Raw genomic sequence first — 18,453 nt, forward strand, 5'->3', positions numbered from 1 at the left:
TATTGACGCGATGATATAATGCTGCGTGCCGTTTTAGATCCACAATCCACTTTGAATCTTTGATTGCTTGGCCATGGCCAGTTACAGTGCTTGTTAAGAGATAACCCGTGTGCAGCATATCGTTCCAAGCATGTACAGTGTCAGTCTATTTGTAATATCTTCTGTTTGCAGAAAGATTTTTTGTGTTCAAGTAGGCCATGTAGAATCTCCCAAAAGAGTAGTGGAATTTCTCAACAACAAAACAATAGTTGAAGAAAAACGAATTTGTTTCCTTTTTTGGGATGCGGGCAGCATGTGGACGATCAGCCAAAAGTCTTCAGCGAATTATCACGATAGCTTAGTTTTGTCAGCCCACAGAAGTCTCTGCCCCGCTCATGCGTCCAAGGGGCGTCTAATGAACAGCATGATGAGCTCATCTCCTCGAGCCAACAGAGAGCCACCCTTGCATTGCCTATATAAACGATCACAGCTCATACAGTCGTACTCCTACACGATCACACGCACCAAGAACACAATAAACTAGGAAGATCAGCACATAGAATCAATCGATGGGGTTTAGTGAGGCACAGGAGGAGCTAGTCCTACGATCATGGAAAGCCATGAAGCCGGACTCTGAATCCATCGCTCTCAAGTTCTTCCTCAGGTGTCCGTTTACTTGCATTGCTCATGCACCGTGTGTCTGAATCTCGCCATCACTGGACTAACGCACGCCGTGCATTGTGTTGTGTCACATGATATCACAGGATCTTCGAGATTGCGCCTGCGGCGAAGCCAATGTTCCCGTTCCTGCGCGACGCTGGCGAGGACACGCCCCTGGAGAGCCACCCGAAGCTCAAGGCCCACGCCGTCACCGTCTTCGTCATGGCATGTGAGTCGGCCACGCAGCTGCGGAAGACCGGCGACGTGAAAGTGAGGGAGGCCACGCTGAGGCGGCTCGGCGCCACCCACGTGAAGGCCGGCGTCGCCGACGCGCACTTCGAGGTGGTGAAGACGGCGCTTCTGGACACCATCGAGGGCGCGGTCCCGGACATCTGGACGCCCGAGATGAAGGGCGCGTGGGAGGAGGCCTACGACCAACTCGCCGCCGCCATCAAAGAGGAGATGAAGCTCGCTGCCTCGGCTTGATGCGCCATGCGGCATGCCAAGGGATACTCTGACTCCGCGACGGCGCGACGGATGTGTGTGTACTGGTAGTCTGAAATACTGGATTGTCCGTGGGTTGTGGAGGATTAGGCTAATTTGTCAACCGTTGTTGTCGTTGATGAATACTGAAAAAGACTTCTGCAAAATTATGTTAAATTGTCATGAATCATATAGCAGCTATTTTTCTAAAAATAAAACCACTAATAACCACAAACAACTCTTCAAGTAACACAAGTTACAAATAGATCCTTTGACCACCTAGTGAAGGTTACAAGCATCATTTGATTCTTGCACTGTCTTGTGGATCAACCTTCAAAAAAAAGGTAAATCCATAAATGTGAGGTGCAAAATTAGAAGGAAAATGCTTTATCTCAATCAGAAGTAGCGTCAGCCGGTTACAACATAAGCGTCTTCCTCTGAACATCCTACTACCCAGCACGACTACGCCGCTCTCTTCCTCACCTCCTCCATCCCTCGAGACATCGATGCTGGTTGGCTGGCGCAAGCTTCCCTCGTGGTCATCCGCCTTCTCACCCCGAGGAACCCCTCGTCAGACCCTTCCACAACCCCACCCGAAAAGCACCTCACACCTTTCTCTCCTCCATGCATACTGGAGGTGGACCTCGGGTCCATACAAACAAGCCCTAATAGAGGGCGATAAGGAGGGAAATGGATCCGGGGGCGTCCATCTATCTCACATGGGGTTCCACTGAGCTGGGTCCATGGTTGGTGAGCTCAAATAGATGATAGGTGGCTGCCTCCAACCTCCAAGAAATAGTCATTGGCAGTGCACACAGTGTTTTAACATGGTACAAACAATGTTTTTTGCTACATGCACAAGCTCATCTTGCTGAAATCATTTTGGTGGTGCTTTTAAGGGATATCTCTCATGCTGCAAACATGTTCTTTTTTCCTCCAAATGTTGCAAACTTTTTTTTGTAATGTTGGATGAGTTGAGCAAATATGTTGGATGCACTGTTTTCTGTGTTTTATTTTATTGCAAATAAATTGGGAATTTTGTTGCATATCTTGTTGTTTTTACTACATGGGTCTGTTCAAAATGTTGCAAATAGTGACACATTTTTTAAATATTTTTCTGCAACCAAATGGGAATTTGGTGCACATGTTTTACTTTTTTGCTACATTAGCACATTCAAATGTTTGCAATCTTTTTTCACGACTTTTACTAACAAGGGGAAACTGTTGGAAAATATTGTTGCATATAGAAAAAAAAGTGGCACACAAAAAACATTTTTGTTGTATTTATCGGACGCGAGATAGTTTCTCACTTAATTAAGTGCATTAGACAACTTTGGAGGTGGCTGGTATTTTCCGTTTCTGCCAGTAGGTGCCTAGCAGTTGCCAAGTTAGAAAGATAACCGCAAATAGAACTACAAGGGACATATCTTATCAAAATCTACTGTATCATTGGTGGCGACCATAATTAAACACCAGCTGACCATCTTGTCAATGTTGCATGGAGGGAAAATTTGGTGCTCGGTGCTCAATCTACGCATAAGTTGCAACTGAGATTAGATGATGTCACTTCACTGAGAATGAAGTTAGTTCCCAATAGACTAAGAACTAGTCACACCATATATATTATAGCTTGTCTTTATGAGTAATTATATAATTTTATTTGGCCATTCTGTCATAATTTGGTACTTACATGTCATCATATAATTAACATGGAACTCTCTAGAGCTCAGTGTACTGAAAACGAAGTTCGTTCTAGGAATTTTGTTGTCGTTCTCACAGTAGAATGAATAAATTTGAATGCTGAATATTTTAAATCTGAATAATTAAAAAATGAACATTTTCATGATTTGAATATTTTCAAAATTCTCGGCTGCGACCCAACTTGCAAATAAAAATGTCTCAATTTCATTGCTCTATGTTGCAACTGAAAAAGTTCCATTTCTGACCACACTTGCAACTGGGGAAAGTCTCAGTTGCAACCACACTTTTAACTAGAAAAAATCTTAGTTGCAACTCAACTTGCAAACAAAAGTTGCAATTACGCTTGCCACTAGACAAAGTTTCATTGCTCTATGTTGAAATCTCAGTTGCAATTACACTTGCAACTGAAAAAAGTTTCATTGCTCTATGTCAAACAAATTTAAGTACTTAGTTACGAACAAAATGAAAATAAAAAAAGAGCAAAAACATGGAAAAAAGTCTTCCGGCAACACTTCATATTATAATAAGACTTGATCAACCGTGTAACAAATTAGGGCATGTTTGATTCATAGGAATGTTGGAGGAAAATCATAGGAATAGGAAATTTTTCTTTAATGTCACTATTCATTCGATTCAAAGGAATGGGATATATGAAAAGTATAGGATTTTTTTCCTTTGATTTAGATTTCATAAGGAAATTCACTCAAACCTATTTTTACATTCCTATGCACAAAGAACGAGAGATAGGTCATAAGTTGCATGATACTGACTTAATCTTACCTTTTACATTTGTTTTAGGCATGATTTAATTATGATTTTAAGGATTCATGTGTTTTTTCTATTCCTGCAAATCAAACATCTAAGTTCGTAAATTCCTATGCTTTTACAACCCTATGGGATTACACATACATTCCTATCCCATTCTTTTGTTTTTTCCTATTCCTATGTTTGTGAAATCCTGAAAATCAAGCAGGTCCTTAGATCTTTGGCCTGCTAGTAGAAGCAGCCGTGTATACAGGAGGTTTAGGGTTCAATATTCTCTAAACGCACAACTTTTTCATACTTGATGTTTGCCTCTCAATTTCCTAGACCAAGCCAAGAGCTGTTTGAAACTCGTGCAAAACAACACATGAAAAAAGCAACAAATTTTGTACGAATCTCAGCACGTAATTTGACGGTTAGCAGTTCGCGAGAACTAGCAAAACCCAATTAATGTATGCGGTAAATCTATGTAAAAAAATAAACATTTGATTGATTTAATGCTCACCGATATCAATAGTTGCATGCCATACCGTTTCTTAAAATTTTGTGCTCATTGAAAGTCTACTCTACTTTTATGTAGATTACAATAACGATTAGAATATATTTGCCGGTAATGATGCATTTTGCAGTTCGCGATTTGTACCATGGAGGCATGAGGTATCAAAAGGATGAAACAGTTTTTCCCTCTTGAGTAGCCCTTTCATACTTGATATATCTGCAACATTCAAAGATTATGCCATAATGCTATTGGAACTCTGGTTACGACTAATCTGCTAGTGGTGAGTTGATGTTGCAGTTAACATGCATTCTTGATATAGTGGCAAGTTCTTGTCAAGCAGGTATATGGTTGGACCGTTCATTTTAATTGTTAGAAGCCCTATCACGCATATTAACATCATCTTTAAGTTTATAGCTAAGGACTATGGCATTTGTCTTCCTCCTTAAGCTCACAGTAGCCAATTGGTTTTTATTAAGGATCGAGCGCTTCATGAATGGGTTTTGAAATTGTATGAGATCGCGCCTGTATTGAGAAAGAAAAGGTTAGGGGGGTTAATTATTTCTCAAACTGGACTTCGAATTTTTTTTATGATAGGGTTAACCGGGGCTTCCTACGGGAGGTCCTACTCCGGAATGGTTCTTCGGCGCAAGGGTTCACAACCTAATGCAGCTGGTCTCGGGAGGGAAAACAGCGGTCAACGTCAATATGTGCAGATTGGGCCGATCTTTAGGATTGCGAGGGGTGCCTCACAAGGAGATCCGCTTTTCCCTGATCTTGTTTTACTTCATGGTTGACTCGATGGCGGCGATGATATCCCATGCTACTGTGTGGCGGGACACATTAGTGGAGTAGTTCCCCACCTCATCCCATGGGAAGTGACCCATCTGCAATTTGCGGATGACACCATGCTTCTTATTGAACCGACAAACATGGGATAGCCAACCTCAATCTTATTCTGCTATGCTTTGAGAACATGTTGGGTCATAAGATCAACTTTTGCAAGATTAGGGTGATTGTAGCAGGGACTACAACACTAGAGAAAATCCGGATGGCAAACTTTCTTAACTGCAAGCTATGGAAATTTTCTATCACGTACCTCAGTCTCCTTGTGAGTGAAAAGGCACGACGGGCCTCGGATTGGGATTTCCTAAAACCGGGAAGGTAGGTCACATGGTGGACCCTTGGAGGGCCTATTCTTGGCCTCAGCAGGGAAGCTTGAACTTACTCGCTCTTGCATCTCTAGTATGATGATGTTTGCATTGAGTCTTTACATGCTCTATAGCTCAACTCATGCGATCTTCAATAAGGTTAGGTCTCGCTTCTTTTGGGAATGAGGGACTTGGATGATTGTAGGTGTCATGGGCATACCTTTTGGGTACCCATTATTACCATACCCGGCTCGGTCCAATATGGAGAAGGCTCAAGAAGGCAACCCGAAGAAGTAGTCGACTAGGACTCTTGTAAAACTCTAGGCTGGTTGCATATATAAAGCTAGCTAGGGCACCCATATGAGGGAGGGAGATAGACAAGATAGACAACATAGTTACACCTACGGCAGCCCCTGTAAACATACTTGTGATCATATACTAGATTGCTAGCATCACGTAGGGATCCTCCACCGAGGGGACCCGAAGCTGGGTATATCGTGTGCCAATCTCTGCCCAATCCCGCTCCCGGAATCTCCATCATCGCTCTTTCCCGAAACCCAAGTCTACAATCTGTAGGTATTAGCAAGGTGATCCCTCGTCAGTAGGCACATCATCTTTAGTTGCCCCGTAGAAAAATTCATATGAGCAGGGGTTAGAAAACGCTTGCACTGTGATTGGAACCCGACATGGCAGTGAATTCATCACGATTTTACAGGTTCTATCCATTGTATCATAGACTACTATGTTTTACTTTTTCTGCATAGTTTGGGACCATTTGGAACACTAAGAACAAGCTTATTATAGAAGGCTTCCTTATTGGCAAACTTGCTGGTGCACTTTACAAAGAGCTTATTTATATGCAGCAATAGAGGATGCATGTGAGATCTAGACGCAACGATGTGGGAGATCAAGCGTCTACACACCACCTTGACGACTTGAGTACTATAGCCTCTAGCTTTCTGGTTCATTTGAGGGCCACTTGTATCAGTATGATGTACGCGCCGAACTTTGTCGTGCTTTTGTGTGTGTTTTGGGGTTCCGGTGTGACCCATGTATTGTGAACTTGGTTGTATGGTTTATTGAACGTAGTTTGGCGGAACGTACCGTGGAGCTGGGTACGGTTGCGTGTTATATAGTGGGGCATAAAAGCCGTATAGTACATGGAGAGTATCCGTATACAAAGACATACGGTATACAACTTATCATCTAACACTCCCCTTTAACCTAAACTTTTTGAAAGGTTGAGATTACGCTTAGCTCATCTAACCTTCTAATAGGAAGAGCTTTTGTGAAACCATCAACAACCTGATCTTTGCTAGAAATAAACTTGATATCTAAGAGATTATCAGCAACTCTCTCTCTCACAAAATGAAAATCAATCTCAATGTGTTTGGTTCGACCATGAAACACTGGATTTACAGACGAGTAGGTAGCACCTAAGTTGTCACACCAAAGACATGGTTTTCCCCTTAACTTTACTCCAAGTTCAGCAAGAAGAGCTTCAACCCAAATTAACTCAGCTATATCATTAGACAAAGCCTTATATCCAGCTTCAGTACTTGATCTAGATACAGTTTCTTGCTTTCTGGCACTCCAAGAGACTAATTTTGGCCAAACAAATATGGCAAAACCACCTGTAGATCTCCTATCATCAAGAGAACCTGCCCAATCTGCATCTAAGAAAGCACCGAGAAACATGGAGGGAGATCTTGCAAATGTAATGCCAACTTTCAATGTATCAAAAACATATCTAAGTATGCGCTTAACTGTTGTCCAATGATCTGTAGTTGGAGCATGAAGGAACTGACATAGCTTATTAACTGAGAAAGCCAAATCCGGGCGTGTCAAAGTCAAATATTGCAAAGCTCCAACAGTGCTTCTATATTGTGTACTATATATCTTCAGGACCTAGAGGTGTACCATCATAAAGAGACAACTTTTCGGTAGAAGACAGAGGTGTAGGTGTAGCCTTACATCCATTCATTCCAACATTTGCAATCAAATCATTTGCATATTTATCTTGTGTCAAAACCAAACCATTATGAGTTCTTTTGACTTCAATACCAAGAAAATAATGTAAATCACCTAGATCCTTTATGGCAAAGTTCTCATTTAAATCTCGAAGCAAACAGGTAATGGCATGATCAGAGGAGCTTGTTACTATGATGTCATCAACATAGATAAGCATATATATGATGATACCTGACTTGTTGTAAAGAAACAGTGAAGTATCAGCCTTTGAGGGAACAAATCCAAGAGCACATAACTTAGCAAAGCCTTGAATACCATGCTCGAGGTGCTTATTTCAACCCATATAGAGCCTTGTCAAGTTTGCAAATATAATTTGGTACAGAAGAACTTTCAAAACCTGGAGGTTGTTTCATATAAACTTCCTCTTCCAGAACACCATGAAGAAACACGTTCTTGACATCTAGCTGTCGTAGACTCCATCCACGAGAGACAGATATAGATAGAACAGTTCTGATAGTAGAAATTTTAACTACAGGGCTGAAAGTATCTTCATAATCAATGGCATACCTTTGTTTAAAACCTTTTGCGACAAGATGTGCTTTATATCTGTCAATAGTATCATCTGCCTTTTTTTAATACGATACACCTATTTGCAGTCAATTAGATTTTTGTGTTTGCCTTGAGGAACAAGGTGCCAGGTCTTGTTGTCAATCAAAGCATCATACTTGCATTGCTTGTTTCCAATTTGGATCAATGAGAGCTTCCACAAGAGTGCATGGTTCACCTGTAGAAGACAACATGCCATATCTAACAGTTCCATCAGTATACTTTTTCGGATTTCTTATACCTTTTTGAAGACGAGTTCGTGGTTCAGCAGGTGGAGACGGTTGTGGTGCAGCAATACTGGTGCTTGAATCATCAGAGTGGTCATCAGAATTTTCAGCGGAGTTTTCAGCAGTAGTAGTCTCCCCACTGGCTGCAGCCACAGAAGATCCAGAACCTGCCCCAGATTCTCTGGCAGACAGGACAGGAGACTCCAGCAGAGGGGACCGGCGCCCGGGGCTGCCAGCACCAGGTGGCGAAAAGGGGCTAGCCGGAGGCGTGTGTCGAGCATGCGCTGATGGAGACATCGGCGGGGACCGCCCCGGCGCGGCTGGCGAGGCGCCAGATGGCGAGGGCGCGGGCGTGTGGCCAGCACGCGCGGGCAGGGACTGTCTGGCGCTAGCGTCCAGGCCAGAGGCAGGAGGATCCTCCTCGGGATCCGACGCGGCCTCGGGATCAGAGAGCGTCAGGGAATGTTCCTCTGCATCGTTTTCAGCGCCAGTTTCGTTATTTTCTGGCAGATCATCAACATCAATTTCTGAGCGAATTTCAACTTCATTTTCGGGAGGATTTTCAGCAGCACCGTCCACATCTTGTAGCACATGAACAATAGGCACAATAGGAGACATATGGTTATCAAAATTACGTACACCCTGATGTGATGATGATGAATCAATGGATGATGGAAGGAGCAAAATTTCCTTTTTAAGAAGAGCACCGACATTAGGATGTAGAGAGGCAAAAGGGAACACATTTTCATCAAAGACAACATCACGGGAAATGTATATACGACTAGTGGACACATCGAGGCACTTGACTCCTTTGTGAAGAGGACTGTAGCCAAGAAAAACACATTGCTTGGAGCGGAAAGCAAGTTTGCGTTTATTATAAGGGCAAAGATTAGGCCAGCAAACACAACCAAAAACTCTGAGAGCATCATAATTTGGTGTAACATGGAGAAGGCGTTCTGTAGGAGTCTCAAAATTTAGAACTTTACTGGGAAGTAAATTGATGAGAAAAGTGGCAGTGATAAAGGCTTCATCCCAGAATTTAAGAGGCATAGATGCATTTGCAAGCAAGGCAAGACCAACTTCAACTATATGGCGATGTTTTCTTTCAGCTGAGCCATTTTCTTGATGTGCATGGGGACAGGAAACATGATGTGTAATGCCAACTTGCTGAAAAAGTCCATTTAATTTCTCATACTCACAACCCAATCTGTTTGCACAGTAACTATTTTTCTATCAAACTTGCGCTCAACAAATTGTTGATAATTAAGAAAGGCTTGATAAACATCAGAACGCTTCTTGAGCAAATAGATCCATGTAAGTTTACTAAAATCATCGATAAAGCTTACATAGTATGCATGTTTTCCCACAAGAGAGGAGCAGGGCCCCATACATCAGAGAATACTTGTTCTAGAGGAGCATAGATATAGGATATGGCAACTGATGACTCTTAGCTAACTGACAAGAATCACAAATATATGGGGTACTCTCATGGGTTTAAGCTATTTTATTTTTCCTAAGAACTTGTTTAACCACAAAAGAAGATGGATGACCTAAACGACGATGCCATGTAGAGGATGACGGCTTTATTGCGGCGAATGCAAGCTTGGAGGTCTCATGAAACATGGGCACCAAGGGATAGAGACCACCATAGCAGGGGCCCCTAAACAGAATTCTTCGAGTTTCCTGGTCCTTGATTAAGAAGAACAAAGGGTGAAACTCAATAAAGACATGATTATCAAGAGTGAACTTATGCACAAATAAAAGGTTTTTTTGATGCATTAGGGACATGAAGAATGTTGTTAAGATCAAAAGAGCCGTGAGGGGTACGCAAAATTGAATTACCAATATGACTAATGGGCATGCCTTTACCTTCAGCAGTGTGAACCCGATCTTGTCCATTGTACTTGTTGGCGATGTGGAGCTTGTTCAACTCACTTGTGATATGATCAGTGGCACCCGTATCAGTGTACCAATTTGTGTCCACTCCATAGGATGCAAGGTGTGCACCCTTTTCTCCTTTATCTCCCGTGTACTTCTTGTCATCCGAATAGCGCCACCAACAGTCAGAGGCGGGATGACCATAGATCTTACAAATTTGACATTCAATATCAACAAAGGGAGTAGGGGCACGGTCACGGCGTCCACCCCCATCAGAGTGGCGATAGCAGTCACCATCATCACGATCACGACGCTTGTCGCGTCTATCATCACGACGATCACGGTCACCACGACGGTCATCACTCCGCCATGAGCCATGATCATCACCGCGACAGGAGCCGCGGTCGTCGTCTCTAGTGTGGCGGTAACCACCACCTCCACTACCTCCACCGCGTTGGGAGCCACGATCGGGGCTGCGACCATGCGGAGAGGAGTACCGCCGCTTAGGAGAGGACCGTCCTCGGGAGCCCTGCTCACGGTCACGGCGGGCCAGGTTTGCAGAAGAGACGAAGGTGCCATTTTCTTCAACACCATTGCGCATGTCATAAGAGGAACTATTTGATCATAGAATTCATCCAGAGTAGTGCCAGAGTTGCGATTCACGGTTGTGATGAGAGAATTGTACTCTGTCTTGTCAAGACCATGAAGTAAGTAGCCAAGAAACTCATCCTCCTCAATAGGCTTCCCAAGGGCAGTGAGTTCTGATGCAAAACCTCTCATCTTCGTGTAATACTGATCAGCAGTCATAGTGAGCTTTTTGGTGTCATTGAGCTGTTCACGCAGATGTTGAGCTTTGGTGCGAGAGGCGGTTTTGAACATAGCATTGATGGCGATCCACGCTTCATCCGTGGACTCAACTCCAAGGAGGTGGGAAAGGATGTCAGGAGACAGCGTGTTCAGCAAGAATAGAAGCACCTGTTGATCCCTCGCCATCCAGGCAACATAGGCCGGGTTTTCCACGGCGATTTTCTTCTTGTCGGCATCCTCTACTTCAATCATCTTCGGCGGGGCACGATCTGTGCGAAAAGCGGGGAGGACCAGCGCCTTCCATAGCAGAAAGTTTCCCCGGGTGAGTTGTTGGGCCGGAGGAGCTCCAAGGGCGGCGACGAGGCCAGAGCTTGACGAGGAGGAACTCATGGCGGCAGCAGGCACGTGATGGGATGTAGGGTTTTGGGGCTTTTTGATCGTGGGGTTTTGAGATCGGCGACGGCTGGATTACAGCGGCGGCCGGGTGTCTTGTTGTGTGGTGGCGGCGGTGGCTTTAGGGTTAGCACACGGCGGCAGCGGGTTTGCTGGTTTTGGGGACTTTTGGTGTAGGGTTTTGGTCGCGGTGACCGCAGGGAGGCTGCGGTGACAACGAGATGTAGGAGAGGAGGCGGCGGCTCAGGAGAGGAGCGGCGGCGGCGGCTTGAGATCGGCAACTAGGTCAGGGAAGAGCCTGCTCTGATACCATATTGAACGTAGTTTGGCGGAACGTACCATGGAGCTGGGTACGGTTGCGTGTTATATAGTGGGGCATAAAAGCCGTATAGTACATGGAGAGTATCCGTATACAAAGACATATGGTATACAACTTATCATCTAACATGGTTGTGATGTACTTTGCAGTGTGTGGCTTTGTTAAGTTAAAGCTAGACCGATGGTATTAAGTCTAAAAGGAAATAAATTTGAGAATAATGATGTATGTGATATGTTATATTTTAATTGTCAAGCAGATAAGTCGTAGTTGTCATGGTCTGTTTTTTCTTCTCGTTTTTTCTAATCTTCAGCTCAGCCAAGCAAATTCTGGCATAATGCTTCATATAAGTTTATGAAATAATGTTTTAGACAAAATTGTGCGGTGATGCTATTTTTAGTGCTTGATTTCATCTGTCTTGTGCAAATTAGATGAGGAATGACTAATGAGGGGCCGAGGGGCCAAATCATCCTTGAAGCTGAAGACTTCAGGAAGGATCGTGGATCAAAGAACTTGATGTTACATGCTTCAAACATAATAAATTAATATTTTCGCTTTTTGTACTATAATAAATGATGCTTCACTTGATGTTTCAAAACACTTGATGCTTCATTTGTTTGAGAGATCATTTTTATTGAACCTAGTTTCGATTGATGTGAAAGTTGATTCAAACTTTTGAATCGAGGCAAGACCTGCCATTTTTATTAATAGAGAAGAACATGTGACTGGTTTATTGATGGAAAATCGGCCAAAAGCGGGTACAAACACCCATACCGACTGCCATGGAACACGACCGTCACAGGGCACACACAACTACCCTTGAAACCCACCGAAGCTGCACAAAGACCACTGAAGCGAAGATCATCGTCGAGGTTGCTCACCGGGGTCATCGTCATCACTCCGCACTCCGCAACGACTCTGGCTTCACCAAAGAAGCGACCACCAAAGAAGACCTTGCCGAAGCGGCACCACGAGGCTCAGGCTGGCCAATGCCAAACATGTGGCTCCTCGTGTAGTGTAGGGATGCAGCTCTGACTCGGATGACAAGCTCCGGAGAGGGGATGCGTAAGACTCCTGTCGAAGGAGAACTTCACCTGGACCGCCCCTTGCAGGTCATCGTACGCCGCCCGATAGAAGACACTCGCAGAACATGGCAACTCCGACTCCACAGTAATGGAAGACCAACATGGAGAAAACTCGGACATGCTAGGCCAAGCGACTAACAAGGTCATGCCGTGACCAAACCATCACTCTTCAGTGCCATCGTTTCGACATAAGCCGCCACATGGAACACCAACATCGCCGGTTGGACACCTTCCAACCGCGATGTTGTGTGCGTCCAACCCAAATGAGGTGTAGATGTGATCAATGTCTTCTAGGCGACACCCAAAATGAGGTAAGCGACGTGAGACGACGCACATCTCCTGACCCAACTAGGTCAAAGCTTTCACACGAAGAGCCTGATCCGAGCTTGGAGGTCGAGAAAACTCCACGGCAGTGCCTCCAACGAGGAGAACAACGTCCGGAGGCGCAACCACTGCCGGCCATAGCCATGCAGACTTTCGCTAGTAGCTCCAAGGCCATCATGCCAAGTAAACGGCCCAAGCCATCCTGCAGCTCCACTGGCCCGCACACAACTGCAAGCACGACAGCGCCAACACAAAGCAGGGCCACAATATACCTCTCCGCCGGCGAAGTCGACGGGCCAGATCCTTCAATATCTGGCGCCCACCTCCAGGGTGCCATCGACGAATCCACCAACAGTCGGCAGGCTGTTGACCCCCACAGGAGGATCCACAGAGTAGGAGGGCGCCCGCCACCCCACCCCACCGCGACGAGCTGCAGCCACAAGAGCAGCTGAGGTTGACGCCGCTAGGCTGATGCAGAGAGGAGCCGGAGCTCCACCACCGGAGGTGCGATAGAGGGGTCCACGTGCGCGCGAGGGGGCCTCCAAACCGCCGGGAGTGGCCGCCGCCGTAGGGGGCCGAGCCTCCCCCACCGGAGCAGAGCCGCCGCACGGAGCCACGAGAGCAGCGCGGCCGCGCGGTAGAGGCTCGGCCGCCGCCGTCTTCGACACGTGCTTAGCACGGTTGGAGTCATCCGACAACAGTGAGAAGGGGTGGAGCCTGGTGGGTAGGGTTCCCCCGAGCCGCCCCTAGAGACGACGCGGGGGTCGGGGAGTGAAATTTGTATAACATGTTATGTTGATTGAAAGTAATTGTTATTTTTCTTAGGATTTGCTAGTTCTCAGCTAGTTGAAAACTAACTTCATGCTCAATCAAATCTTATACCATTTGTTTTGCATCCTGATTCATGCTAGTCATTAATTGCGATATGAGTTGCAACTGCAGATTCGATGACATTAGTCGCCTAAGAACGAACTGAAATAGTCACACCCATTTTTCTTCTGTTGGATTGGTGCTCCTACCTATGTTGATGCTGCTTGCTGCATATGCTCGTCGCTGCCCGGTGGAGTTGTCAAGTGTCGTCTAAGTCCTATTTATAGTTTATTTTACCTTTTTAATGCAAGTTTCTATCTTAAAATTTGTACTAGAAAAATTAAAATTAAATATAAGTGCGATTTACGTGGGGTTCCACTAACACATTGCTGCTGCTGTTTGTGCAGGGATTAACCGAAAATCAATATATTGTGGCAGACTGGCAGGGACCAGAAGGAAATATGGAGAGGATTGGTGTGACGAGTAGGGTTCTCCCAATCCCTGCAGGGGTTTAATCTCCTGGAACCGAACAAAGCCTGATGGAGAAGGCAATCCATGCATGAGCAGCATTGTATGATTGTATCTAGAGGCTAGGAAGAGGCACGCAAACAGTGGCGTGCAGCCATAGGTCGCTCTTCCTCCTCGTCGTGATCCCGAATGCCTCCGTCATATCCAGCTCATGCGGGGCGGCGCCGCCAGGGAGCTCCCAGTCGAAATGGAAGAGGAGGCTCGCCAGCGCGAGCTCCATGACAGCGACGCCCAGCGCTATGCCGGGGCATATCCTCCGTCCCGCGCCGAACGGCACGAGCTCGAAGTCCGTCCCCTTGAAGTCCACCGCGCAGTTGCCGGCCTCCTCGAACCTCTCCGGTCTGAACTCCTCGGCATCCTTGCCCCATCTCTCGACGTCCCGCCCGATCGCCCATGCGTTGACGAGCACCATGGTGCCCACCGGCACGTCGTAGCCGAGGATGCGGCAGGGCTCCTGGCACTCTCGCGGAACGAGCAGCGGCACAGCCGGGTGCAGCCGGAGCGTCTCCTTTATTACAAGCTGCAGGTACCGGAGCTCCGGCAGGGCCTCCTCCCGGACACGGCTATCCCCGGCGAAGGCTCCGCGCACCTCGTCCTGCGCCCTGCGGAGCTTCTTCGGGTCGCGCATCAGCTCCGCCATGGCCCAGTGGAGCGTCGTCGCCGAGGTCTCGCTCCCAGCGCCCAACAGATCCTGCGAAGAACGAATTGCGTCGAACGCGCGCGTGAGGCTTTGCTAGTAAAACAATTTCTGTTGACAAGCTAGGTCTTACGTTGATCACGGCGCGGATGGTTCCCGTCTCGAGAGGAACGTGAAGCCCGCCGTCCGTCTGGAGCCTCAGCAGAACGTCCACGATGTCTTCTTCCTCGTCCCCCGCACCGGTGGCCGACCTCCTCACGCGGTGCTCCTCGAGGACATCGTCCATGATCCCGCTCATCTTGACACCCTGCAGCTCCGCGCGTCGCGCCATCCCGCTGAGTGCGCGTGCGAGGCGTGAGGACGGGAACAGGTCGGCGAGGGTGAACCCGGCAGACACCTTGATGCCCTCGTCCACGCACTCAAGGAAGGCGTCGCGGTCCCTCATTCGGTCGCCCGCCACAGCGCGCACCGCCGTGTCGGTGACGTAGGTGGCGAGGAGGGAGCTGATGTTCACCGGCTCGGACGTCGACGACAGCGACGCGATGGACGCGACGAGGGCGGCGGCCTCTGCTTCGCGGGAGCCGCGGAAGGACCGGACCCGCCGCGCGCTGAGGATCTCGTTGACGCAGAGCTTGCGGAGCTGGCGCCAGTGCTCGCCCTGCGGCGCGAACACCACGCCGAGGCCGTCCCTTCTGGTGAGCGCGCGGATGGTGGCGGTCAGCGGTCGGGTGGCGAGCGCGGCGTCGTGGGTCCTCATGACCGCCCTCGCGGCGGCCGCCGACGAGGCAACGACGACGCGAAGCTCACCTAGGCGGAGCAGCATGAGCGGAGCGCCGAGCCGACGGGCGAGGTCCCGCATGGCGAGGTGCGGGAGTACGCCGACGAGGAGGTGCATGCTGCCGATGAGCGGCAGTGGCCATGGCCCCGGGGGCAGGTTAGTCTCGCGGCCGCTCCCGTGCCGCCTGAGCTTGACAAGGAGAAGTGGGAGCACGAGGATGGCGGCCAAGAGGAGGCAATGGTGGTAGCTGTACTGGAGATCTTGCGCCATGGCTTGCTGGGGGAATGCATCTTTTCTATGCTCTGAAGCTTATATAAGACTGAGACTGAGACGTTCGGCCCTCTTGTAAGGCAGGTTGCCAAGTTGGTGTTTATAACGGCCGGTTGAACTTCTGCGTCAACTACAGGTTTACTACAGTACGGATTTCATAAGCTCTCATAAAATTCACACAAAGTCATCTCACAAATATGTCCAGACAACATGATGTCCTCAGATTTATGTTGGGAAGCAAACCGTGCCTTCGAACGATTCTTGGTAGCCGACGTATGCAACATTTTTAAATTTGGTGAACAAAGATTAAGCAAAAAAGAGAAATTGATCAGACCATAACGACAAGATATGCAGGGGCAGTAGTTGACCTAATAATACATATATTTGTTTAAACATCACGCGGAATGCGCACAGGCTACAATTAATATTGAGATATATTTATTGGAGGAAGTGGTATCCATACGTTTCGGTGTCTTATAAAAACCCGTAGCGTCATACTTAGAGCAACTTCAATAGTGTAGTCAGTTGCTGGCTATAAGCAAGATATCATGTCATCTATAGCTAACTTGTAGTCAAAAAGTACAATAATTGGCTATAAAATGCACTATTTTCTCAATGGATGGCCACCTTCATTGACACAACTTGCCTAGTAGCACGTGCTAGAGCTAGCACTTATATTCTCTCTCCTCTTCTCTCCTCCAACTAGACACAAATATATTATTTTAATGCTTGTAGCCAGACTAGGCCTTATTCTACTTGCTCTTATGGTAATTTTGTCATCTCAAGATCCGCTGACTAGACTCTTAAAAGTTAACTCAAAAGAAACCAACCAAGAAAACACTTCGCTCGTCTTCAGGAAGGCGAGGGGACCCGTTCCTTCCGTTTGTAGTTAGGCTTTGTATTTTGTGGTGCGTCGTTGGGGTGGTGGGAGCGACGTCCGGCGAATAAATCTGTCTCAACTCCACTCCCATACCGGTGCCGACCTTTATGGCGGCTCTCGGAGTTGATGTCACCGTGTGCTTGTCGATCCTTTAGACCGATGGCTTGGTCTTCTCATCTTTCTTTGGATCTGACAAGATCAGTTTCTCGGCGTGTCGTCAACACGTTTGTCGTTATCCACAACGACGCTGGGGGTTGGGACGAGGTGGTTCTTATGGACCGAAGATGTTGGTCCGGAGGTGGTGGACATGTCGTTCTTCTCCGACTTCTCTAAGGCGGCAAATATTGGTCCAAGATAGCACGAGGATGTCCCCCGGTCGATGTGCCACAACGACATGTGCTTCGCTGCTTGCAACATGCCTATTCACCGACTCACCGACTCACAAAGCCTCGTTGGCGATGATGCTTTATTGGATCTTGCAATGGTGGAGGTTCGGTGTCTTTTTCCGTGCCCATCTCGGCGGCGCTGGAGTTGGGTGGCGGCCGCTGGCTACGGTGGTTGCAGCAAACCCTAGAGATTATTTTGTATTTTTCGATATTTTAGATGTTATCTAGAAATTCAGGATAATCATTTTATCGCGGTATGTTTTTAATTTCTACATGTGTTGCTTCATGTAACTTATTTCGGTTAATGAAATATGTGGTTGCTGTCAAAGAAAAAGTAAACTTAAAAGTAAACGCTCAAAAGTAAACTTAGAGGTAGGTGGTGCGTGTACGCATTCACTAGATCGTAAGTGCATCTACTCCAGAGCCAAAGAGCAATAGTTTCTGGAGCAAATAGTGTATCAAGTACTCCATAGCCAAACATGTCACACGTCCACACCGTTCACTGCCGAGCAAGTGCATATATACGTGCAGTATGTTCGAGCGTTCTCTGATTAATGGAATGGCTTCTAGAAGGAGCAAGAGTGGCCAAAAGCCCAAAACCTTCACACATCCACACAGCTCACTGCCGTAGGTGCATTTAACGATCACGATCAGTAATGCAGCCCCTTTGACAGTGACAGCTTGGCTCGATCATTGATGAACTATTGCAATGGCTTCTTGAAGGAGCAATATATCAGTGTGACCGTGTATCAGAGCATCTCCACTCGTCTCCCCACAGAGCCCCCACGGCCACTTTTTTTCATCCGGACGGCGAAAAACGGTCCAGTCAGGCCCCCGGTTTCTCGTTTTGGTCCGGATTTGAGTCTATTTTCGTCCGGACTCCCCATGCCATCCTCGGTTTTCCGGGGGTCTCCCGGGGACTCCGGATGAAGCTAAACCAACCGCTCACGCCCACGTGTCTCCTCTTTCGTCCGGATTCCCCGAGCCATCCTCTTTTTTCCCGAGAAACGCCGCTTGGGGAACACACGACTGGAAATATACTCCTCCCCACACCAAATCTTCCTCCAATCCGGATGAAAATTTCGCCGGATTTGGGCGTGGGGAGCGCCAACGAGTGGGGATGCTCTCAAGTACCCCACAGAGTGGAGCACCCCAAGTGTACCCATGTGCTCCAACCAATTATAATTTATAAGTCAGTCAAAACTATGGATTTTTCTTTTTTCACCATAGTAACGTTACACTAGGAGGCCATTTGTTTGTAGAGAAAGGTGCCAAGTCTGAATTAGATTTTCTTTGAGGGTGCTAAGTCTGAATTTGATGCAGTC

General features: G+C 47.0%; 2 protein-coding genes across 2 annotated transcripts; one reads left to right on the forward strand and one right to left on the reverse strand.

The window, feature by feature from the left end:
- On the forward strand, positions 1 to 1,325 carry LOC124649858 (non-symbiotic hemoglobin-like). The gene is made up of 2 exons (XM_047189422.1): positions 1 to 643; positions 744 to 1,325. The coding sequence occupies exons 1-2, from the start codon at positions 549 to 551 to the stop codon at positions 1,123 to 1,125; spliced, it is 477 nt and encodes a 158-aa protein (XP_047045378.1). The 5' UTR covers positions 1 to 548; the 3' UTR covers positions 1,126 to 1,325.
- Positions 1,326 to 14,061: 12,736 nt separating this feature from the next.
- LOC124649859 (desmethyl-deoxy-podophyllotoxin synthase-like) lies at positions 14,062 to 15,857 on the reverse strand. Its single transcript, XM_047189423.1, has 2 exons — positions 14,948 to 15,857; positions 14,062 to 14,868 (listed from the first exon to the last, which is right to left on the reverse strand). Exons 1-2 carry the CDS (start codon positions 15,707 to 15,709, stop codon positions 14,233 to 14,235), a joined length of 1,398 nt encoding a protein of 465 aa, XP_047045379.1. The 5' UTR covers positions 15,710 to 15,857; the 3' UTR covers positions 14,062 to 14,232.
- Between the last annotated feature and the right edge of the window lie 2,596 nt (positions 15,858 to 18,453).

This window comes from Lolium rigidum, chromosome 4 (genome assembly GCF_022539505.1).
Source record: "Lolium rigidum isolate FL_2022 chromosome 4, APGP_CSIRO_Lrig_0.1, whole genome shotgun sequence".
NCBI lineage: Eukaryota > Viridiplantae > Streptophyta > Magnoliopsida > Poales > Poaceae > Lolium > Lolium rigidum.